At 40.6% G+C, this 24,383-nt stretch overlaps 1 protein-coding gene across 1 annotated transcript; it reads left to right on the top strand.

Moving 5' to 3' along the window:
- Nucleotides 1-2,974: 2,974 nt before the first annotated feature.
- Nucleotides 2,975-7,711, top strand: LOC111967595 (cyclin-A2). The gene is made up of 9 exons (XM_023992750.2): nt 2,975-3,197; nt 3,342-3,588; nt 3,987-4,236; nt 4,358-4,458; nt 4,561-4,784; nt 4,962-5,166; nt 5,246-5,359; nt 5,825-5,958; nt 6,980-7,711. Exons 2-9 carry the CDS (start codon nt 3,382-3,384, stop codon nt 7,029-7,031), a joined length of 1,287 nt encoding a protein of 428 aa, XP_023848518.1. The 5' UTR covers nt 2,975-3,197; nt 3,342-3,381; the 3' UTR covers nt 7,032-7,711.
- Nucleotides 7,712-24,383: the final 16,672 nt, after the last annotated feature.

The following is a 24,383-nucleotide window of genomic DNA, read 5'->3' as shown; positions in this document are numbered from 1 at the left end:
AGCCTTGGCTCGAGCCTGTTCTTGTGACTATTGTCTCCAGTTGGGTTCAACTCCATTGGGAGTTGACTGAGAGGAAAGTGGTCGAAGTTGATAGGGGTGTCATCCCAACCGAGTGAGGCTCATTCCGGTTTTCAGTGTGTGAATCGGATGACATCAATCCGGTGCAGCCTGAAGCCCCGACTTTGGATTCGGCTGAGGAGAGTAAACCATTGTTGGTGAATACCAACTTTATTGGTGTCCACCTGTGGTAAATTAAATTGATTGGACATGATTTGGAAAGGCACACACCTGTCTATATAAGGTTGACAGTGCATGTCAGAGCAAAAACCAAGCTATGAGGTCGAAGGAATTGTCCATAGAGCGCCGAGACAGGAATGTGTTGATGCACAGATCTGGGGAAGGGTACCAAAACATTTCTGCAGCATTGAAGGTCCCCAAGAACACAGTGGCCTCCATCATGGAAGAAGTTTGGAACCACCACGACTCTTCCTAGAGCTGGCCGCCTGGGCAAACTGAGCAATCAGGGGAGAAGGGCTTTAGTCAAGGAGGTGCCCAAGAACTCGGACAGAGTTCCTCTGTGGAGATAGGAGAACCTTCCAGAAGGACAACCATCTCTGCAGCACTCCATCAATCAGACATTTATGGTAGAGTGGCGGCAGGGACTGGGAGACTAGTCAGGATAGAGGGAATGATGAACTGAGCAAAGTACAGAGATCCTTGATGAAAACCTGCTCCAGAGCGCTCAGGACCTCAGACAGGGGTGAATGTTCGTCTTCCAACAGGACAACAACCCTAAGCACACAGCCAAGACAATGCAGGAGTGGCTTCGGGACAAGTCTCTGAATGTCCTTGAGTGGCCCAGCCAGAGCCTGGACTTGAACCCGATCAAACATCTCTGGAGAAACCTGAAAATAGCTGTGCAGCGACGCTCCCCATCCAACCTGACAGAGCTTGAGAGGATCTGCAAAGACTCATTCTATGACGAGTCTGCCTATCTGCTAGAGGAATACAAGAAGCAACCAACTCACCTTGAAAGACTTTAGTTACAGTTATTGCTGTAACATTATCGTTTCACTCAAATAGTAAATCACCCATCACAGTAGCCTAGCTTGCCAGGGATCCTACATCTCTTGGGTGCATAATGAATGTGACAATATGGTTATGCAAAACTGCAATCACAGTAACGTGTGTGTTTGTTTCCGTTTCCCCAGGTATGATAACTGACCTCTTCATCGACAAATTCAAAGGACAGAATGTCAAGACCAAAGGTGTCATTGCTGCTGGAAATTTTGGATAACTACGATTTGGATTCTTTAATGAATTTCTTCAATGAGGATACAAACTTTGACACTTCATTTGTAATAGCTTTTGTTTTGTTTTGTATAGAGTTTATTTTTCAGCTTTGTTTGTTTTTTGTAAGATACTAGAATCAATTATGTTACATAATATGAATTATTTATATCAATTGTCAACAACATCTAGATGTGTAAAGGCCTATTCTGTTGGCCTAGCTATATCTTCTGTTGTATGTTCTCTTTTATAGGTTTACACATGAAAATATAATTGTTAATGTTTGACAAGTTATATTTCCATTCAAGTATGTGTACCGCAGGGGTCGGTATTGAGACCTGTTGTCTTTACTATTTATATAAATAATATTGGTCTATCTGTTAACTTGTAATATTCATCTGTATGCAGACAACACTGTTATTTATTCCAAAGACCCAACTGTTGAACAGGCTGTTAGAGCTGCAATTTGACCTTGTTACCTTACAGAAAGCCCTGTTTGGTTTAAAACGTGTACTTAATGCGGGCAAGACTAAATACATGTTCTCTAATTCTCACCCCAAAATTAAGATGGACTACGTGTTTATTCATGGTTGGTTCTCCCATTGATCGGCTCCTCGCCTATAAATATTTGGGCATTTGCATTGACAAAAATGTCATGTTTAAAAAACGTACAGATGAGCTAGCTACAATTTAAAGTGGGCTGGCTTATTTTTTAGAAATGGATCTTGCCTCTCACTAAATAGCAGGAAGCAGATTGTACAGTCAACATTCCTGACAGTTCTTGACTATGGTGACAGCATTTACCAGATTGCAGCAGCCACTACTCTTAAACCTTTGGATTCCGTCTATTATAGAACCATTCGTTTTATCAAAGGTAGCATTTTTAATACTCACCACTGCATCCTGGATCAAAAGGTTGGCTGGTCCTCAATAAAGTCCCGTAGATCACTTAATTACTGCCTTTTTGTTTACAAAGCTCTACTACATAAGCTTCAAACTTACCAAACTTTGTTGTTAAAGTATAAAAACATTAGATACAAAACTGTTGCGATTTCTCTGGTCTCCCCAGAACTTGGTAAATCCACTTTTAGTTATAATGTGCATCGTTGCTGGAACCAACTACAAAATACATTACAATTGGATATTCTGGTTCCGCTCCGCAATTTAAAATATTGATTTGGGAACTTCTTACTGAGGAATGTAACCGTTTTTCTTTAACATTTGTGTTGTGCTGTATTTTAGTTTGTTTTAAATTTAGTATATAATTTTGATTTGATTTTGTCTTATGAACTGTATAGGCAGGCTTTATTGTGAAAGAGGCCATGGTCTCAATGGTAACTCCCTGTTTAAATAAAGGTTAAAATAAAAAATATATCAAATAGAGTATTTAAATATATCAAATGTTCAATCATTTGTGGTTTATTTGTCATGGGGGTTGTCTACTCTGTATAACATAAGTGAGTGTAACAATACTTTGAGATGCTCTCAGAGAGATCATAATTATTTATACGATATTATATGAATTACAATGATAAAAAATCGACCTTTGAGTATTCATTTTCCGGTTGTCCCGCCTGACAAAAGTGTACAACGAAATCTCAACGGCTGTGCATTCGCGGCATTCGCGGACACAGGGAATCTGAGTTATATCAGCCGCCGTAGCTTCGTGACGTACTTTCACATTCGGCTCTGATTGGCCGTTTCAATGGTCGCGGGCTACTTGAATTGAGAAAAAGCAACATATATCTAGCTGCATGTTCTGAGAAACAAGGAACTTTGTCTAGTTAGCAGTTATAATATTTTGTCGAACAGTATGGCCAGCTAATGTTGTGGTTTCATGTAGAGGATTTTGTTGCGTCAACGGTCCAGATAAGGTTTTAAATTTGCAGCGCCGACTTTTGCTAACGGTACGTTGCCGTCTCAACACGAGACTTGTGCGATAACTAGCTAACCTAGCCTCTAGTTCTAAGCTCGTTTGTAAGTACAGTTTATATTTAATTTACCATCAAAGTTCTGTTTAATTTTCTGTAACAAATTGCACGTTTCTACAGTGACTTGTTTGACGTCAGTGAGCCAGGAACGGAGGCTAACATGTCAGGATCAACCCAAGGACAAGGAAGCTCAGTTGATGTTCCACTGCCAGAATACCAAAACCAAGAAAATATGCTGTCCGGACTGAGGGGTACAATCAAAAACCGTGTGGAGAACATTGTCCCAAAAGCGCCACAGAGAACTGTCCTGGGAGCCTTGCAAAACAACAAACGCAGCAAACCTCAAACTCTGCGCGGCACAAAACAGGTTGGAAACTTGCTAACTAGCCACTAGCCAGCCAACACCATATACTTACAGATTTGTAGACTAGCTAGCTAACATAGCAGTAGCATGCAGATTGAGCCGGGTGGCTAGCTAATTTGCTACATTTAGGGAAACACTTTTTTTTAAAGGTGATATTTTCACTACCAAGCAGGTCACTTTGAATTTTACTGAATATTTGTGTCTAGAAATGTTGGGTAGGTTCACTTCCAAGTAACGTTAGTCCGCCATTTTATACTGTCAATCTCCTCTTCTGCTCATTGGGATGGGCAATTTGCATTCTCAAACAATTCTTTCCATTATAAAATGTATTAATTTCACTTTAGTAACCATGAGCATGGAAATAATTGTCTTCTCTTTGAAATGATCTGCCCTCATTTCAGGTGCTATCCTGTGAAAATGAAGTACCTAAAAGTTATGCAGAGAAGCTGGGCAGCAAGCAGCCAGCTTTCCAGATTCATGTGGATGAGCCTGATGGTGCCTGCTCCAAGAAACAGGTGTCCCTCAAGGCCAAGCCCTCCACAGGGATTCCACCCCTGACACGGAACCCAACAGTTACCCTTCTCAGGCAGCCTCTCTCCTCTCTTGATATACCAGCAACATGTGTATCTAACATGAATGTTAGTTTTGATGGTGAGTAATCCAACCAGACTTTTTATATCCCCTAATTTATTTACCCTTTTAAAACTCTATGAACATAATGTCTCCATATGGATTAGAAAGTCAAACATTTTCCAATAATCTTTATATACAGATTCTCCCATGGATATGTCGGTTATTGAAGGCGACGAGAAGCCAGTGAACGTGGCAACGGAGTATGCTTCAGAAATACACACGTATCTTAGAGAAATGGAGGTGAGCAAACTGGCGTGTGTTCATTATTCAATTGTCACACAAATAACTGAACCGTAACTAGAGTATTGTGGAAACTCCTTGTCTTTGGACTCTTGTCCTTAGGTTAAGTCCAGACCAAAAGCAGGCTACATGAAAAAGCAGCCAGACATCACCAACAGCATGCGGGCCATCCTCGTTGACTGGCTGGTGGAGGTTGGAGAGGAGTACAAACTCCAGAACGAGACGCTATACCTTGCCGTGAACTACATCGACCGTTTCCTGTCTTCCATGTCAGTCCTGCGGGGGAAGCTGCAGTTGGTTGGGACCGCTGCAATGCTGTTGGCTTCGTAAGTGTTGTAGACTCCTCCACAGCATTCTTAAAGGGAGTTTGTGTGTCTCAAAAGTGTGCAGAGTGAACTGAGTCTTTGCTGTCTGTGTAGCGCTTACTTTATGTATTAGGCCTCTGTCCCAAATGAATGGAAAAGATTGGCACCAACGTCGGACACTGGTTTTCATTATTGCAGGAAATTTGAAGAGATCTATCCCCCGGAGGTTGCAGAGTTTGTTTACATCACGGATGACACATACACGAAGAAGCAAGTGTTGCGAATGGAGCATCTGGTGTTGAAAGTGCTCTCCTTTGATCTTGCCTCTCCCACCATCAACCAGTTTCTTACACAGTACTTTCTCACCCAGCCAGTCAGCAGCAAGGTGGAGAGCTTGTCAATGGTGAGTAGAGCACACATTGTGGTGGTCACAGCTTGTAATTTAAGTTGAAATTGTGGTTTTATTGTTCTGTTTGTCTTAGTTCCTAGGGGAGCTCAGCCTAGTTGACTCGGACCCATTCCTGAAATACTTCCCTTCTCAGACTTCTGCTGCCGCCTTAGTTTTGGCAAACCACACAGTAACAGGAGGCTCATGGGTAAGTTTGCAATGCCACAGTAAGTGTTCCAGCAGGGTAGGAGTTTCCTTGGCCTTTCCAACTGTCACTAAAGTCAGTGCCATTATTAAGTCTGCTTTTTTAAAGTTAATTGTTTGATAAGTAGGCTATACCCTGTTGACAGGTTTGCTTACTGGCAACATGGGAATACACAATCTCTAATCCCCCCCCTGCTGCCCGTGTGTTTTTGATCCTCAGCCTCCCTGACACGCAGTCTCGATTGCATTTGAATTTTTTAACAGTTAAACCTACATTTTCCTTACACTGCTGTAGTGTGAGATTGTCATACCCTGAAGAGACCGCTAGCCTGTGTGGAATGAAAGTTTTCAATTGATCAACAGTTTCTCCCAAACTCAAATGACGACTTGTCTTTGCCCTAAAACAAATACATTTGCAGTGCCTTTTTTTTATTCCTTTTCCTGACTCGGTTTCTCTTTTTTTTATTAGTCAAAGTCTCTGGCAGAGGTGACTGGCTACTCTTTAGAAGACCTGATGCCTTGCATAGAGGATCTGTACCAAATGTATCTCAACACTGCTACGCATGCACAGCAGTCAGTGCGGGAGAAGTACAAGGGTGCAAAGTAAGTGAACCCTACAGAATGATTTCAACTTTATCTGAAAGTTGTTCATGACTCACTAGTGGTCACTAATCCACTGTATATACCAAATTTGCCATGTTGGCATATTTTGCTAATTGTAACAACCCATTAGTATCTAATTCATTTGATGCTAATCAATACTGAACAAAAATATAAATGCAACAATTAACAACTTTACTGAGTTACAGTTCATATAAGGAAATCAGTCAATTGAAATACAAATTGTGGACTAAATCATGGCTTTCACATAACTGGGCAGGGGCGCAACGATTCCACCCATTGGGGAGCTAGGCCCAGCCAATTGGAATTAGTTTTCCCCTCAATAGTTTATTACAGATAAATACTCATCAGTTTCATCAGCTGCCTTGGTGGCTGGTCTCAGAAAATGCCACAGGTGAAGAAGTTGGATGTAAAGGTTCTGGGCTGGTCTACTTACACGTGGTCTGCGGTTGTGAGGCCTATTGGCTGTACTGACGAAATTATGTTGGAGGTGGCTTACGGTAGAGAAATGAACATTCAGTTCTCTGGCAATGGCTCTGGTGGGCAGTCGGCATGCCAATTGCACCCTCCCTAAACTTGAGTTGTTTCTGGCATTGCGTTGTGACTGCACATTTTAGTCACCTTTTGTTCCAGCACAAGGTGCACCTGTGTAATGATCATGCTGTTTAATCCGGTTCTTGATATGCCCCACCTGTCAGGTGGATAGATTATTTTGTCAAATGAGAAATGCTTACTAACAGGAATGTTAACAAATTTGAGAGAAATACGTTTTTGTGCATCGAACATTTCTCGGCTCTTATTTCAGCTCATGATACATGGGATCAACACTACATGTTGCGTTTTTATATTTTTGTTCAGTATAAAATGTCCAATAAGCTTACACGCTTGGCCATTGTCTTTTTGGGGTGAACTACTTAATATGTTAATTTTAGCAATTTCTATTAGATTGAACATGACTGATTAGTGTTGGTTTTTCTAACATATTGTGTTTCTCGTTGTCCAGGTACCAAGAGGTCTCTCTCATCGAGCCCCCAGAGAAGTTGTCATTGAATTGATTTTTTTCCTTTGCTCGCCAATGCTGAGAACTGGTTTAATCTATATTTCTTTCATGCACATATTTTTTTTAACTACATGAGACATCTTGCCAAAAATGTCTTAACTGAACCATGGCAGCAGTCTTTTGCAGCTTTGGACACAATTTAGTGAGCTTTTATGTAATTTTTACATGTACAATCCTGTAGGATTGTCTTTTATGCTTGATGCAACCCTGAGCTTTAATGTAGTTAATCAAGCAATATCATCTCTTGTCAGTCTTTTCTCACTAGACAAATGTGTTCAGTGGTTTTTAACTGTTAAAAAGCTGTACAGATGCATCTTTCAGTCTGCATTCTTGTAATTAAACTTCAGCTTGTTTTTTCCCCCGTCAAACTAATAGACATGCTTGTGAATATTTCCTGACAAATCTTTCCCAGACTAGGTGTCTTGGTTTTCTGTTTACTTGATATTTTATATGGGCTCTGGTTTAGTTTTTTTTTGCACATTTATTCTGCTCAATGGTATTCTAGCCAAAGTTGGACGCTTAAGTCTAGTTTGGTTCAACATTCCGCAGAACGCTGCCTTATTTTATTTGTTTTGCCGCTTGCCTCAATCAACGGTGTCTGGTTGGGAGTTCACTTGTCAATCAAGGCATCTGTGCTGTAAAATATCTTGTAAATAAATTCCATTCCTGCCAAGACCCTTTATTACTCCCTATTTCAATTGTTTTATTACATGCATGTTGGAGCTCAAAGCCTAATATTTTCAATGTACTCTGTAATCACACCTGCAATGCTCTGTTACATTTCAGGTGTCTTCATACAGTTGAGATATAGAATCATTTGGATTGTAAAATAATAATTGTCCATTTGGTCTGATTTGTTTCACATTGCCAAATGCCTAAACCAAGTTAATACACATTTGGGGGGGAAAATCTCAAATTAAATCAGTCTTATCAAGAGGCTGAACATGCGAGAGAAAATGGCGCGATAGCAGCTCTACCTGCAACGTGAATGGGCTATGGAGTACCACATCAGTCTTAATACCCATATAACCTTGCAGTTAAACAAGGAATTGGTTCCAAATGTTTTTCCACCATTTTCCCATAGGGGATTTTAGAAACACTTCAAGGAAGTGCTCTGTCATGTAGGTTTACCCTGGCGTGATGTGATAACTGCAGAATATGACTTAACAATATTCACTTGCATTCCCCGCTCCCCTCCCCAAAATGCTAATGTGGCTACAATAAGAATAGAAATTCCATGATCTGGAAGAGACAGCCGAATTGAGTCAAATGTAAACCTTTGGATTAACTTAAAATTTATTACATTAGGTTCTTTGAACTCTTGTGCAATATTTTTTTATTCAACACTCGCTTTTAAGAAAGGTGACCGCTAGAGATGACTTGCAGAGATTTGTACTCGTTCATGTATTGCTGTTAATTTGCATTTTTGAATCTGGGGGAATAGACAAGGTGACTTACCAATATATTATTTTGGTTCCAAGTTAATCAATTTGTCACATGCGCTGATGTAAGAAATTGTATAAGATACTGGTAACTTGTTTTAACCACTTCTCAACATACTTGGCACCACATGCACCCATTCCCCACTATACCCCCACACTATGTACCCTATTAAGTAACCACAGACCCACACACTCAACCCTCCCCCATGAATAGGCCCCTGTTAAAACAGACGCACATGCATTCTGCTCAAGGATGAGACTTTAAGACAAAGAACTGTGGGAAGGGCCAATGGAAACGTCGACATCAGGCCGAACTGGACTACCCACGATCCAGATCGACCAATCGGAAGGCCAGACTACCAGATCAACCTACTTTGCTTGTTGCCTATATAATCTGTATCAACTGTTTTAGAGGCCACTCCGACGATTCCATACGAGTCAGACAGAAGGATCCATGCTGCGCGATTTACTAAGATATCTTTGCATCTAAATAAACGGCCTTATTATATAATTATCCACCTCGTCCTATGTCTCTACTTGATCTCCTGTCTCCAGTAAACGTTTTACTAACACTGACTACAATGCTTATTTGCAAGCTCTAAACCAATAATGCAGGTTAAGTATTTTAAATAAAGTAGCAATATAAAGTGAGGCTATATCAGTGCTTCTCAATTATTTTCTGTTACGCCCCCCCCCCCCCTAGGAAGTTAACATTTCGCGCCCCCCCCAACTCTCCGCCGCTACTGTAAATAGGTATAATTTGTTCTATAAAAGTGTTATAGGTACACCTCTGCATAACATTGTATCCTTATTAACATTAAAGAAAACAAAAAAAAGAAATATAGATCAACTTACAAAGAAAACTTTAACATTGTTTTTTAGTCTGTATCAGAAAAGACAAAGTGCATCACTTTGCCTGAAAAAAAAAATTCAAGCCTTAAACTGTAATTTTTTTTTGACCATTAGATACTGAACAATAAAATATAATCAATAAATAATAATAAATTCAAATTGATCAGCAACATTAACTCAGGAGCACAATATATGAAACACTAACTTATAAAACAAAAATGAATAAAACAATTTGTGCTGATTTTTTTTAAAATCAAAATGAGGAAGTCAGGATTAATGGCTACAATGAGAACGTTTTGCAAAGCGGGACGATTGTTGGCCATATTCGGCACGTTTTCGCTGAAAGAACTCAAGCGGCTTATCAGCGTGATTGGGGTGTAATGTCTTTAAGTGACGCCTTCATTTATTTGGCTTCATGCTGTCCGCTGCCAACATTTTTTAGACACAGTAAACATACCGGTCTTTTCTCCTCTCAACCACGTAGTCACAGTCAAGCCAAGCGCTACATACGCGTCGTCATATTTCCTCGTCTTAGCTTTCGTGAGACTTACGTTTGTCTCATTATCTCCGTCTCTCTCCGCCTTTCTTTTCATCCCTGTTAAATATTTTTCCATGGTGTCTCTTAAGGGTTTGTTATCTGCACTTCATATCTCCTGCTCTGTGCTGTGTGCTCTTGTTCGGTGCAAAAAAAGCATGTTCCCCGGGGTCACACGCACACGCGCCCCCCCTGGCATCGCTCCGAGCCCCCCCAGGGGGGCGCGCCCCGCTATTTGAGAAGGACTGGGCTATATACAGGGGGGGGTACAGTCAGTGTGGGGGAACTGGTTGAGGTAATGTAGAGGAAGTGACTGCATGGATAAAGTATAGCAGCAGTGTAAAATGGGAGGGGGGACAATGTTAACAGTCCGGGTAGCCATTTGATTTGCTGTTCAGGAGTCTCATGGCTTGGGGGTAGAAGCTGTTAAAAAGCCTTTTGTACCTAGACTTGGTGCTCCAGTACCCCTTGCTGTCTCCTGAGGGGGAATAGGTGGTGTTGTGCCCTCTTCACAACTGTCTTGGTGTGTTTGAACCATGATAGTTTGTGGACACCAAGGAACTTGACGCTCTCAACCAGCTCCAGCCTCGTTGATGAGAATCAGTAAACCGGGAGTACAGGAGGGGACTGATGACGCACCCTTCAGGGTACCCTGTGTAGAGGATCAGCGTGGCAGATGTGTTACCTACCCTTACCACCTGGGGGCAGCCTGTCAGTAAGCCCAAGATCCAGTTGCAGAGGGAAGTGTTTGGTCCCAGGGTCCTAAGCTTAGTCATGAAACCAGAAACCCTAGACTCACTCCAATTTGCATACTGCTGCAACAGATTATGCAATCTTTATTGCACTCCACACCTGGACAAAAGGAACACCTATGTGAGAATGCTGWMKARMSWKTYSWGRTSAYRYRTSAYCWSRAMWSKYTMKWCAGCATTCTCACATAGGTGTTCCTTTTGTCCAGGTGTGGAGTGCAATAAAGATTGCATAATCTGTTGCAGCAGTATGCAAATTGGAGTGAGTCTAGGGTTTCTGGGATAATGGTGTTGATGTGACCCATGACCAGTCTTTCAAAGCAATTCATGACTACAGATGTGAGTGCTACGCGTCAGTAGTCATTTAGGCAGGTTACCGAAGTCCCTGTGCCCAAGAACACGGGTGGTCTGCTTGAAACATGTTGGTATTACAGACTCGATCAGGGAGATGTTGAAAATGTAATTGAAAACACTTGCCAGTTGGTCAGCGCATGCTTGGAGTACACATCCTGGTAATCCGTCTGGCCCTGCAGCCTTGTGAATGTTGACCTGTTTAAAGGTCTTACTCATATTGGCTACGGAGAGTGTGATCACAGTCGTCTGTAGCAGCTGATCCGCTCATGCATGCTTGTGTTGCTTGCCTTGAAGCGAGCTTTGAAGTAATTTAGCTCGTCTGGTAGGCTCGTGCCACTGGGCAGCTCTCGGCTGTGCTTCCCTTTGTATTCTGTAATAGTTTGCAAGGCCTGCCACATTCGACAAGCGTCGGAGCCGGTGTAGTACGATTCCATCTTAGTCCTATATTGATGCTTTGCCTGTTTGTAGCTTAATATCGGCGCCATCTGACCACTTCCGTATTGATTTGCCAAATGGAGGGCAAGGGAGAGCTTTGTACACGTCGCTGTGTGTGGCGTAATGGTGGTCTAGCGTTTATTACATTTTTTCCCTCTCTGGTTGCTCATGTAAAATGACTGCAGATCAAGAGGTCCCAGATTCAAATTCTGGTGCCCCGTTAACTTCTTTGATATAGGGGGCAGCATTTTCACTTTTGGATGAATTGCGTGCCCATAGTGAACTGCCTCCTACTCTGTCCCAGATGCTAATATATGCATATTATTATTTCTTTTATATAGAAAACACTCAGAAGTTTCTAAAATTGTTTGAATGATGTCTGTGAGTATAACAGAACTCATATGGCAGGCAAAAACCTGAGAAAAAATCCAAACAGGATGTGAAAATTCTGAGAGTGGTCGTTGTTAAACGGATGTAAGTTTCACTGCATTAAAGTCCCTGGCCACTAGGAGCGCCGCCTCGATGAGCATTTTCTTGTTTGCTTATGGCCTTATACAGCTCGTTGAGTACGGTCTTAGTGCCTGCATCGGTTTGTGGTGGTAAATAGACAGCTACGAAGAATGTATATAAACTCTCTTGGTAAATAGTGTGGTCTACAGCTTATCATGAGATACTCAACCTCATGCGAGCAAAACCTCGAGACTTCCTTGATATTAGATTTTTGCACCAGCTGTTATTTACAAATAGACACAGACCTCCACCCCTTGTCTTACCGGAGGTAGCTGTTCTCTCTTGCCTTCTTCATGCGAATGATGCGTCCGACTTGTCAAAGAAAAAATCTTCGTCCAGTACGAGGTGAGTAATCACGGTCATTATTGACGGTGGCAGAAACATTATGTACAAAATAAGTTACAAATATCAACAACAACAAAAACACTAGCAGAATTGGTTATGAGCCCGTAAAACTTCAGCCATCTCATCCGGCGCCGCCATCAAAATGTCAAGTCAGGTTAAGTCTACACGAAACACAGCCCTTTAAGTGTTTCTAAAATACCCGATGGGAAAAATGAATGGTGGAAAAATGTTTGCGACCGTTTGACTGTTAGGTTTTATGGTTAAGACACCTCCACTGTGGGGCTCTAACCTTTTTGAGGCGTAGTCTCTCTTTTCCCAAGTAAGTGATGCTGTTCTATCAACTTCTTTTAAATGTTTATTTTTTCATTGATTGCTGCCATCAATGTGTTGCCCACTGCACTTTTACTAGAATAGTTTAGGAGTGCATGTACTATAACCTCACATCATTTCAGGACAGGTTATCCAATCTGTATTTTCAATATGCAGGTTTTCACTCGTTTTTAAACGACAATAGACAAAAAAAATTACAGGCCTAATTAAGGGCAACTTGTGACAAGATACCACCAAATAAGCTCTGACAAACTGTGCGCAGGTTGGCCTATGTTCCATGTTGGAACTAGGGAGGTGTAGGTGTGTCGGTCTACAAATGCCAAGTGCACGTTCCCCAGGTGTTACTACGGTATTGAACAATTTCCATTTTCCCAAATCCACAGGTGAGCTGAATAAAATAACCACTTATGTTGTTAAATATTATGTACCATTATCCTCCATAAATCTCCTCTTCATGCTGCTGTGTTGTAGTAGGCTACATTAGCAATTATTTGAATGGGAGGTAATTGTACTGTACTAACAAACATCTGACATTTTTGCAGAAAGTTTAGTGGGACCTGACACTCCTTACAAACTTAACAGTCTTGCTGGTTATTGCCTGCATATCTCAGCAGCTTATGGTGGCTGACTGTCAAAAATCCCAAAAAAGGTCTGAAGAATGAAAGGGGGAGCAAAGGACAGAGCAACCAAAGCCCCCCGGCCCGTCTCCAGACAGCAGCTTCAAAGGAAATGTGTTCAGGGGCAAATTCTCCCCGCCTAACACCAGGCGCAATGCACTTGGGTTGCAACAGGTGACAATGCCTTTGTACTTGGAGGGAACTGCAAAAAAGGGGCAAACAAGTGTCGACTGCGAATATGTGGCCAAACCAGCCACTTGCCAATAATACTGTGCGCTTCTTTTGGTTATTTTCCTGTTTGGTCCAGGCTGCGTTCTCACCTGCAGCGAGCCGAATAGGATCAGACCGAGACCACCCCTTTTGCTCCCCAGATCTTTTAATTTGTGAAGTGTGAAAGTTTCTAATCACAATTTGTGGTTGGCATTAGTCGAATGTGTAAGTATGCTATGTCTTGTTTTGGCCTCATGGTGGGAGCAGAGCACTATTGCTCCCAATTGCCTTCAGATTTAGGAAATGTACTTTACTTCTTTTTTTCCTATTCAAATTTTCGGGATCAATGAAGGAAAGCATTGTACATACACACACTTTCATCATTTCAGCACCAATTGGTAGATTAAAAAAATACTCTGATCTTGTATATTGTTTAGGAAAGTATATATATATAAAAAAAAACATATTAAATATATTGGTGAATCAAAAGTAGTGGTTTGATTCCTCCTGAAAGTTTCCATATTAAATTGTTCTATCCTTGAAATATTGGAGGTTGAGAAGTGTACAGTGTGGTTGACCAGTAGTTCTATAAATCTACCCTAATGATCCTCACTAATCATGGATGTCACGTTCCTGACCTGTTTTCTGTTAGTTTGTGTATGTGTTAGCTGGTCAGGACGTGAGTTTGGGTGGGCAGTCTATGTTTTCTGTTTCTATGTTGGTTTAAGGGTGACCTGATATGGCTCTCAATTAGAGGCAGGTGGTTTTCATTTCCTCTGATTGAGAGCCATATTAAGGTAGGTGTTTTCACACTGTTTGTTTGTGGGTGGTTGTCTTCCGTGTCTGTATGTTATTTCGTACCACACGGGACTGTTTCGGTTTGTATGTATCCTGTTCGTGCGTTCTTCGTGTCTATGTAAGTTCTCATGTTTAGGTCAGTCTACGTCGTTTGTTATTTTGTATCATTTCAAGTGTAGTTCGTGTTCGTTTTTTCGTCTTGTCAATAAATTCATTATGTATTCACAACCCGCTGCACCTTGGTTCAATCCCTGCTACTCCTCTTCGGATGAAGAGGAGGAGGACAGCCGTTACAATGGAACTGTGATGACAACGGTCAAGGTGTCGGAAACCGTGCTCCAGGTTTAAACTGCTACGTATGGTCTGCGTTCCATAATGATTCAAATAGGTTACATGTTCCAAATTATTGCACAACTTGTAATACCTTAGCCTAATATGATCCACTATTTCTAGCAATCCTCAGAACAACCACATGAATGTGACACAGGAAACAAAGGTAAACTAAAGATATAATGGAATGATGCAAAATGTAAGGAAACTAAGACTGCAGTAACTGTAATAAATGTATGTTGGTATAACTAACGGTTACCGATAGTGGCTAATATTTAACATGATACAAATTGTAAAAAAATAGTGAAAGTCTGGGCATATAATTAAAACATTCTAAAAATCATAAATTAACTTGGTAGGTTTGGCGCTATGCTGTCAATTGCACATGGCTACAGAAGCCTATAGCTTGGGTCTCCACATTTCATATCTGCAAGTTATAAGGCCAGCATTAAATAAACTTCACTATTGAAAAGGTGATGTGTTTATGCTTCAGTTTGGTGCCATGTGACCGGTTTCACATTTGTCTCCAGTGATCAACATTTCAAATGAATATAAACAATTGTTAAATTTATAATCTCCATATCCAAACGGCTTACTCATTAGCCTAGCTCTTATCAATAGCTCTTACCAATTTGTAAATTACAGTGCATGGAGAATAGTGTTATTTATATATTTCTTTTTGGGGGGGGGGTGTACAGTCGTGGACAAAAGTTTTGAGAATTACACAAATATTAATTTTCAAAGTCTGCTGCCTCATTTTGTATGATGGCAATTTGCATATACTCCAGAATGTTATGAAGAGTGATCAGATTAATTGCAATTAATTGCAAAGTCCCTCTTTGCCATGCAAATGAACTGAATCCCCCAAAAACATTTCCACTGCATGTCAGCCCTGCCACAAAAGGACCAGCTGACATCATGTCAGTGATTCTCTCGTTAACACAGGTGTGAATGTTGACGAGGACAAGGCTGGAGATCACTCTGTCATGCTAATTGAGTTCGAATAACAGACTGAAAGCTTCAAAAGGAGGGTGGTGCTTGGAATCATTGTTCTTCCTCTGTCAACCATGGTTACCTGCAAGGAAACACGTGCCGTCATCATTGCTTTGCACAAAAAGGGCTTCACAGGCAAGGATATTGCTGCCAGTAAGATTGCACCTAAATCAACCATTTATCGGATCATCAAGAACTTCAAGGAGAGCGGTTCAATTGTTGTGAAGAAGGCTTCAGGGRGCCCAAGAAAGTCCAGCAAGCGCCAGGACCGTCTCCTAAAGTTGATTCAGCAGCGGGATCGGGGCACCACCAGTACAGAGCTTGCTCAGCAATGGCAGCAGGCAGGTGTGAGTGCATCTGCACACACAGTGAGGCAAAGGCTTTTGGAGGATGGCCTGGTGTCAAGAAGGGCAGCAAAGAAGCCACTTCTCTCCAGGAAAAACATCAGGGACAGTCTGATATTCTGAAAAAGGTACAGGGATTGGATTGTTTGGGGCATCCGGAAAAAATCTTGTCCGGAGAAGACAAGGTGAGCGCTACCATCAGTCCTGTGTCATGCCAACAGTAAAGCATCCTGAGACCATTCATGTGTGGGGTTTCTTTTCAGCCAAGGGAGTGGCTCACTCACAATTTTGATTAAGAACACAGCCATGAATAAAGAATGGTACCAACATATCCTCCGAGAGCAACGTCTCCCAACCATCCAGGAACAGTTTGGTGACAAACAATGCCTTTTCCAGCATTATGGAGCACCTTGCCATAAGGCAAAAGTGATAACTAAGTGACTCGTGGAACAAAACATCGATATTTTGGGTCCATGTCCAGGAAACTCCCCAGACCTTAATCCCATTGAGAGCTTGTGGTCAATCCTCAAGAGGCGGGTGGACAAACAAAACCCCACAAATTCTGACAAACTCCAAGCATTGACTATGCAAGAATGGGCTGCCATCAGTCAGGATGTGGCCCAGAAGTTAATTGACAGCATGCCAGGGTGGATTGCAGAGGTCTTGAAAAAGAAGGGGCAACTGCAAATATTGACTATTTGCATCAACTTCATGTAATTGTCAATAAAAGCGTTTGACACTTATGAAATGCTCGTAATTATACTTCAGTATTCCATAGTAACATCTGACAAAATATCTAAAGACACTAAAGCAGCAGACTTTGTGGAAATTAATGTGTCATTCTCAAAACTTTTGGCCACGACTGTATCTGTTGACACCCCTCTGTCACACCTCAATTCAGGGTTTCCCAAACTTGGTCCTCGGGACCCCAAGGGGTGCAAGTTTTGGTTTTTGTTCTAGCACTTCAAAGCTGATTCAAATAATCAACTAATCATCATGCTCGGATCATTTTAATCAACTGTGTAGTTTTAGGGCAAAAAATAATACGTGTGGTCCGAGTTTTGGAAACGCTGCCTTAATTTTGTTGATCTCCACCCTAAACGAATAGTTGGTGAATAGCATGCTATTTTCATGATTAAGATCAAGGTCAAAATTCATGTAGAGAGAAAGGTACATAAAAAGGGAATTGCGTTCCATGTACGCAGGTGTAAATACCACCTATGTATTTCTCAAATCCTCTCAGAGGAATTTGAATGATAACCCAGACTCTGTACAATGTAACCATTGTGTTTCCAAGCAGTTCTTTTGTGTCCCTGACATTTTAAAAGCCTTGTTTTCTCAATTTCCTTTCCATCTATAATGCAATGTCTTCTGTATGATAAATTATAGCTTTTGTGAAATTGCTTATCTTTTGAAAGGAAATACTGGATGTAGCCTATTCTTAATGATTGTTAAGTATCGGCCCCCTTTTTTCAATTTTCACCTAAAATTACATACCCAAATCTAACTGCCTGTAGCTCAGGCCCTGAAGCAAGGATATGCATATTCTTGGTACCATTTGAAAGGAAACACTTTGAAGTTTGTGGAAATGTGAAAGGAATGTAGGAGAATATAACACATTTGATCAGGTAAAAGATAATACAAAGAAAAAACCAACAATGAAAAAATAAAAAATAAATTATACCATCTTTGAAATGCAAGAGAAAGGCCATAATGTATTATTCCAGCCCAGGTGCAATTAATATTTTGGCCACTAGATGGCAGCAGTGTATGTGCAAAGTTTCAGACTGATCAAATTAACCATTGCATTTCTGTTCAAAGTTTTGTATCAAGACTTTCCAAATGTGCCTAATTTGTTTATGAATAACTTTTCATGTTCAAAACTGTGCACTCTCCTCAAACAATAGCATGGTATTCTTTCACTGTAATAGCTACTGTAAATTGGTCAGTGCAGTTAGATGAACAAGAATTTAATCTTTCTGCCAATATCAGATATGTCTATGTCCTGGGAAATTTTCTTGTAACTTACAACCTCATGCTAATCGCATTAGRCTAAGTTAGCACAACCGTGCCGCAGGGGACCCACGAATCCTGAAGAAGTTTTAATGACTGGAATCCAACGGAAATTTTTCATCACCAAGCTTTTTTGTTTTTTGTCACCCATTTTTGTTTGTTTTGCCACATGGATTCCGTCAACTTGGAGAGGAATGATTTTGTAGATGACTTGCATGTCATGGTGACAGAATAGAAGATATTTAGCACTGTTCAATAGTTTGAGACTATTGCACCAGGGTTCAAACGCCTTGGAGCAGAGACGGGCAACTCATCCTCGATCGCCGGAGTGGTGTCACACTTTCCCCCCAGCCCTAGCAAGCAATTAATTCCGTTCTAAAGTAAAGACCATGATTCATTGATTATTGGAGTCATGTGTGTGAGCTGGGGCAAAAATGTGAGACCAATCAGGCCCCCAAGCCTGGAGTTGCCCATCCCTGCCTTAGAGCAGAGGTGTAACTCCTGGTTTCTTTTGTAACCACAGACTTTTTAATTAAAAGAAATATATATATATATATATATTTTTTTTACTTTCTTTCCTCACCATCACAATGATGATGAGGAAAGAAAGCCTGAAGTCCAAATAGTTTTTACTACAATATATTGTCTGCGAGAGAGGTTTGTTTGATCAGTCGTACACATAGTTTGAGGACATCCTGCAGTGGATTTAAGTTTAATTCGAATTAGTTTTTCAACTTCAAAGTAAAAAATGATGCTATTACATCTCATATTTTTCTGCTATGAGACTGTTGATTGTAATCATTCCACAATTAAAAGAATAGACTAAAATAATGTAACTTCTCGAATCTCAACTGATAAACAACGCACAAGTTTTACTCACTTTAACAGTCACCTTTTTCATCTATTAAAAACCATGAGGTACAGATGAATGCAAATTTAAACAATTAGAATGACAAAGGCAGATTGTGGATGCCATTGGGTAAGAAATGGGTAAGAAAAATATGTTTAAATTATACTGCCATCATGCAATGTAAACTGAAGCCTACTATAGTTCTGCTTTGTGCTATTGGTGCCAAAAAATGAAAAATAATTTAAACATAAATGTAACATTTTATTTTTCTTGTTGTTTATCAGTTGTGACGTCCCACCCAGGTGAATTCAGAAAAAGGGAGACACTTTTTGCATTTCCGTCTTCTGTAACCTCTTTCAACATCTATCCAAAGTATTATCCCAACACCTGATACATTTCTGAATTCCTCAAGATGTTTCCTAAATCACACAACATTGAATTGACTTGTCATTGAGGTACAATTAGGACAGTCCCAGTTTATCTTACCTGCTGTCCCAGTTTACCAAACGCAAACTGAAAATAAGATTTTGGTTCAGTCTACACAAATGTGCGTGTCATGCCTCCTGTGAATATGATATCAACATTTGTCATTTTTGTGTGATTGGGAAACATCTTGAGGATTTCAGAAATGTATCATGTGTTGGGCTAATATGTTGGATAGATGTCGAAAGTGTCCCACTTATTCCGAATTCACCCTTTATGAACATGCTTACATTCAAATCACATCCCTATGTTTGAAAAATGTAACAGATCTAGGCATCTGTGACATAAATGCATCTTTTCTCATCAATGTACTATTATGGACTATTATGGTTGGCATCTGGCTCTTTGTATTTGGAAGCCACGATTCAAAGCTGAGGCTCCCATCTAAATGGATGAAAGCTGCTTACAAATAGATGATATGATTGACACTTCAGAAAATGCTATTCTAATTTTTTCAAGGCCTTTGTGCAACAAATAATGTTTCCTCTTATCCTCAACATGTGAATGTATATACCATCACATACAGCTAGGCTACATAATATATTGTTTCACGAGGTAAAAGAAGCAGACTGATCGTGTAAAAAAAAATGTCATCACAATTTAGTTCAACAATGTAAACACGTCTGTATATTTTCTCCAGCAATGTGTATGTGTCATTGTGTATGAGACATTTAGTCAAACTCTCACTCCATAGACATAATATCGATTCAACAACATATTGATGTTTTCTGTTCCCAGCTCGCCTATGATTTGATTCTCTGCCTGTGATTGTAGACAGAGGTAGCCAATGGCAGTGAGAGGGGTTTCTTGCTCTCTTGGTGTGTGTTGAGCGCTGACAGCAGAAGAGAGTACGGAGCCCAGCAACAGAACGCTTACCACACATTTCCCCAGTCTGTCTTGACGAGAGCACAAGTCTACACCATGGACCGCCTCTCCCTTGCTTCTTCTCTAGATAACGACGACACAACTCAAAAGGAGGACACATGGAATATCTGAGGAAAAACAAAACCATGGAGGGAAAGAAAATTCCCAAACCAACCAGCCCTAAGTATCTAACATTCTAACATTCTAAAATGACAACCATGACCACACCTCAGCACCGGTCCAAACGTTAAAGGACCAAGAACGCGTCCAGGGGGGACTCCAGAGCTGACCCATGCCTTCGCCGAGGAGGTTCTTGGTGGCGTCCACCTCGCTGCCCGTAGCCTTGGGCTGGGGCTGGAACCTGAGCGTGTACCTGGGGCTGTTGCTGCTACTGCTCCTGCTCATGGGGCTCCTGCTCTGGATGCTCCTCAAGCAGCTGAGGAACTCCGTGGGATCTAGTCTGCAGCCCGGGCGCTCTCTGAGAGACCCTCGCCATGGTCAGAGAGGAAACTATGTCCTGTAAAGGAAGAATAAGAGTGTGCTGACTTTGTTGGACTGTGAGACAAATACAAGACTGTATTTTGAAGATCAAGAATTCTATTGGACTGTGCCAAAGACACCGTTGGAAGGAAATACTGTCTTTTCTGAAAGGGTAAAATACCTTTCTTTTCAAGAGGTGTCAGACTATGCTGTATCAATTACATTCAGCCGTGGACCGATTTATCCTTGAGCGGATGGTCGAGGGGGCTGGAACATAGTTATCAATAATTTGTACACTGCAAATTGAATTCAAGAATTCCAATCAGAATCATTTCAAACTTGGATACGATCACACATTGTCTATTTATGCGTGGTAATATTTGGGAACAGATTTCCTCAATTAAAATCACTTTGACATTTCCTGGGGATTTTACTGTCTTATGTCAAAGAATGGAAATGATTAATAATAGTAAAATATGTATTTATTCCTTGCTCAGAAAACTTGGGCCAAATAAAATCACTGGCAGGACGAATTTGGCCCGTGGCCTGCCTATTGGGGAACCCTGCTGTAGACCTTTCTCGCAAAGAAAGCGTGTTGGACTATCCCTCACAGCTTGTGGAAAGGAAAGACTGTTTTCTCTATGAACCTGTTTGAATGTAATGTACCTCATGGTTTGTAGAACACTTACCATAAAGCCTTCTTCAGAAGTTTGTTGGAATGTGCCTCACAGCATGTTGACTCACTGGAGCTATACGCTATGGAGCTTAACATGCCTATAACCTGCTATAAACTGCTTATTCTCCTCTCAACTGAATAATGGATCATAGAGACCACAGCAGTGCTTTGGACTGCTTAGTTGTGATTGACAGAGACCGTGACTCGGCAATACTTGTTTTATTCATGTATTACATCTTATTTCCATGTATGTATTGTGCCTAAAATTGTACATAACAATGTATTCACCATTGTATCAGTAGATCTTTTCTGAGGCGTGCATACAATGTAACATTTGCTGAGAATATACTCTGATATTAAAAAGATATCACCCACCTTGGTTTTATTTCCTTGGCACTGTTTACAAATGCTAAAGTTTTAGCACAAATCCCATTCAAGTCATAGAACCGATATTAGCATTTTTTTCAACTATAATCATCTATAAGTGACTGTTGAGATTCAGTACTTTCGGATTATTTGGACATTAAAAATTATAATATCGGTACTAGGACTAGGATGGGATTTGTGCAACAAATTTGGAAACAGTGGCTGGGAAACTAAACCAAAGCATGGTTTGTTATCAAACCTGATTACAGAGTAAGGGAACAAATTATATGATTTGGGTGAACTAGACCTTTAAGTTTATTTTCTCTTTTCAAGGCATGTTGAAGTCGTATCAAATCAATCTATGCCAGTATACAGTGTAACTCATTATACTATTGATTGGCCACAACAGAGCAGGAGTCTCTCAGCATTAAATATTGATGATATTTTCATGCAATTTGTACCGCACATAAACACACAACCCATATTAACCTACTTCTATTAATCTTTCGAATGCATTTCCACAGTCACTTAAAAAAATCTGCCTTTCCAAGAGAAAAACACATGCAAGATCCAATCTGCATTTTGATATGCTGATTAAAGCGATGCTTTCAGGATGGCAATTTGCACGCCTCTCATCTCAGTGGTGATTTGTTTGGCTAGTATTGAGGAAATGTCTCCAATGAGCTTGGCCATTTGTTTAGTTAATAAATCTACCCCACATCCATGTCAAACCAATTTCTGAATGAGTCCCTCTGGGAAAAGGGTAATATCTTTAATGTATTACTGCCTTGGGCGTGTATATATGTAATTTCCCAACCCATCTTGTTCAGAAGCCCTGTGTTTTGCATCGTAAGGAAGCGGTCCATGGGGGTGGGGGTGCCAGGGTAGGTGTGTGTGTGTGTGTTCACTGCGTTGTGATGAATGGGAAGATTTGTTGCTTTTCTAGAGCTTAGAGCTTATCAATGATGTCCTCACCTTGAAGGTTAATTAACCTTCAATAGCTGAATCCACCATTCAAGTAGCTCACAACATCAAGAAAAGGCATCCTTCACTCGGCTCCGTTATGCAGTGGCGTGAAAAAGTATTTGCCCCTTTCTGATTTTCTCTATTTTTGCCTATTTTTCACACTGATGTTATCAGATCTTCAACCAAAACTTAATATTAGATGAAGGGAACTTGAGTGAAAAATATGATACTTATTTCATTTGTTTGAACTTATATTGCAGTGCGCTAAATCTGGGTCACGCGGAGTGTTTCTTGGTAATCTTGAACACATCTACTTTGAAACAAAAGTATACACTTCACACACATGGTCATGGCCTTAAACAAAGAAGACACCATGTCAGATATATATAATTTTGAGTTTGCATCCCAATATTACACTTTATATACATCACACAACACTGAAATATAACAAAACCATTTGACATAGAAACACCAGATTTTCAGTGTGTTTTATGATGTTGATTAATTATGAAAAATATTAATAACGTTCCACCCATGAGGACACTAGAGGGTGATTTGGTCTGACTGCAGGAAACTACTAAATTAAGTTATGCAACATCCAATGCCCCTGTGTGAAAAAGTAATTGCCCACTTACACTCAATAACTGGTTGTGCCACCTTTTAGCTGCAATACCTGCAACCAAACGCTTCCTGTGGTTGTTGATCAGTCTCACATCGCTGTGGAGGAAGTTTGTCCCACTCTTCCATGCAGAACTGCTTTAACTCACCGATATTTGTGGGTTTTCGTGTATGACACAGAAAATGTGTCACACGTACACAAGCATACACACAGCTTCCTAAATGAGTTGCTTTTCAGCCATTCTGATGTAGACTTGATTGTGTGTTTTGGATCATTGTCTTGCTGCATGACACAGCTGTGCTTCAGCTTAAACTCACGAATGGATAGCCTGACATTCTCCTGTAGAATTATATGATACAGAGCAGAATTAATGGTTCCTTCAGTGATGGCAAGTCATCCCGGTCCTGAGGCAGCAAAGCATCCCCAAACCATCACACTACCACCACCATGCTTGACTGTTGGTATGAGGTTCTTACTGCGGAATGCAGTGTTTGGTTTTCGGTCTACTTTTAACTAATCTGTCCATAGAACATTCTTTCAGGAGTCTTGACGATCATCCAGGTGCTTTTTGGCAAACTTGAGTCTATTTTTTGGATGACATGGGTCAATGAGGGTCAGGGCCCTGGGCAAGTGCCCTGGGCAAGTGCCCTGCGTGCCAGGTCAGTATTCCGCCATGATTACTTCAAGTTTTTAGATAACTGGTTTGAGTAATTTACCAATCGAAAAATTGTTAGCTGACATGGCTAATTGAGGGACTGTCAGTGACTGACAAAACAAGAGAAAAACTGCTGATGCACAACCACATTTCAAACTTCCACCTTGTGCATTCTACTATTCTAACGCTCAACAGTAAGTTAAGATACTGAGTTCCTACATTTTTTAAATAAAAGCTTATGTCGCTTATGCCTTGGTTGCAGGTATTGCAGCTAACGGTGGCACAACCAGTCATTGAGTGTAAAGGGGCTATTACCTTTTCACACAGGGGCAATGAATGTTGTATATCTTTGTTTATTAAATAAATGAAATAAGTATCCCATTTTGTATTTGTACACTCAGGTTCCTTTTATATTAGGATATATTATATCCTTAATATTAGGTTTTGGTTGAAGATCTGATAACATTCAGTTGAAAAAATATGCAAAAGATAATCAGAAAGGGGCGAAAACTTTTTCAAGGCACTATAGCC

Source organism: Salvelinus sp. IW2-2015, linkage group LG8 (assembly GCF_002910315.2).
Source record: "Salvelinus sp. IW2-2015 linkage group LG8, ASM291031v2, whole genome shotgun sequence".
NCBI lineage: Eukaryota > Metazoa > Chordata > Actinopteri > Salmoniformes > Salmonidae > Salvelinus > Salvelinus sp. IW2-2015.
The sequence above is the reverse complement of the archived record's forward strand: the minus strand, read 5'-3'. Positions and strand labels throughout refer to the sequence as shown.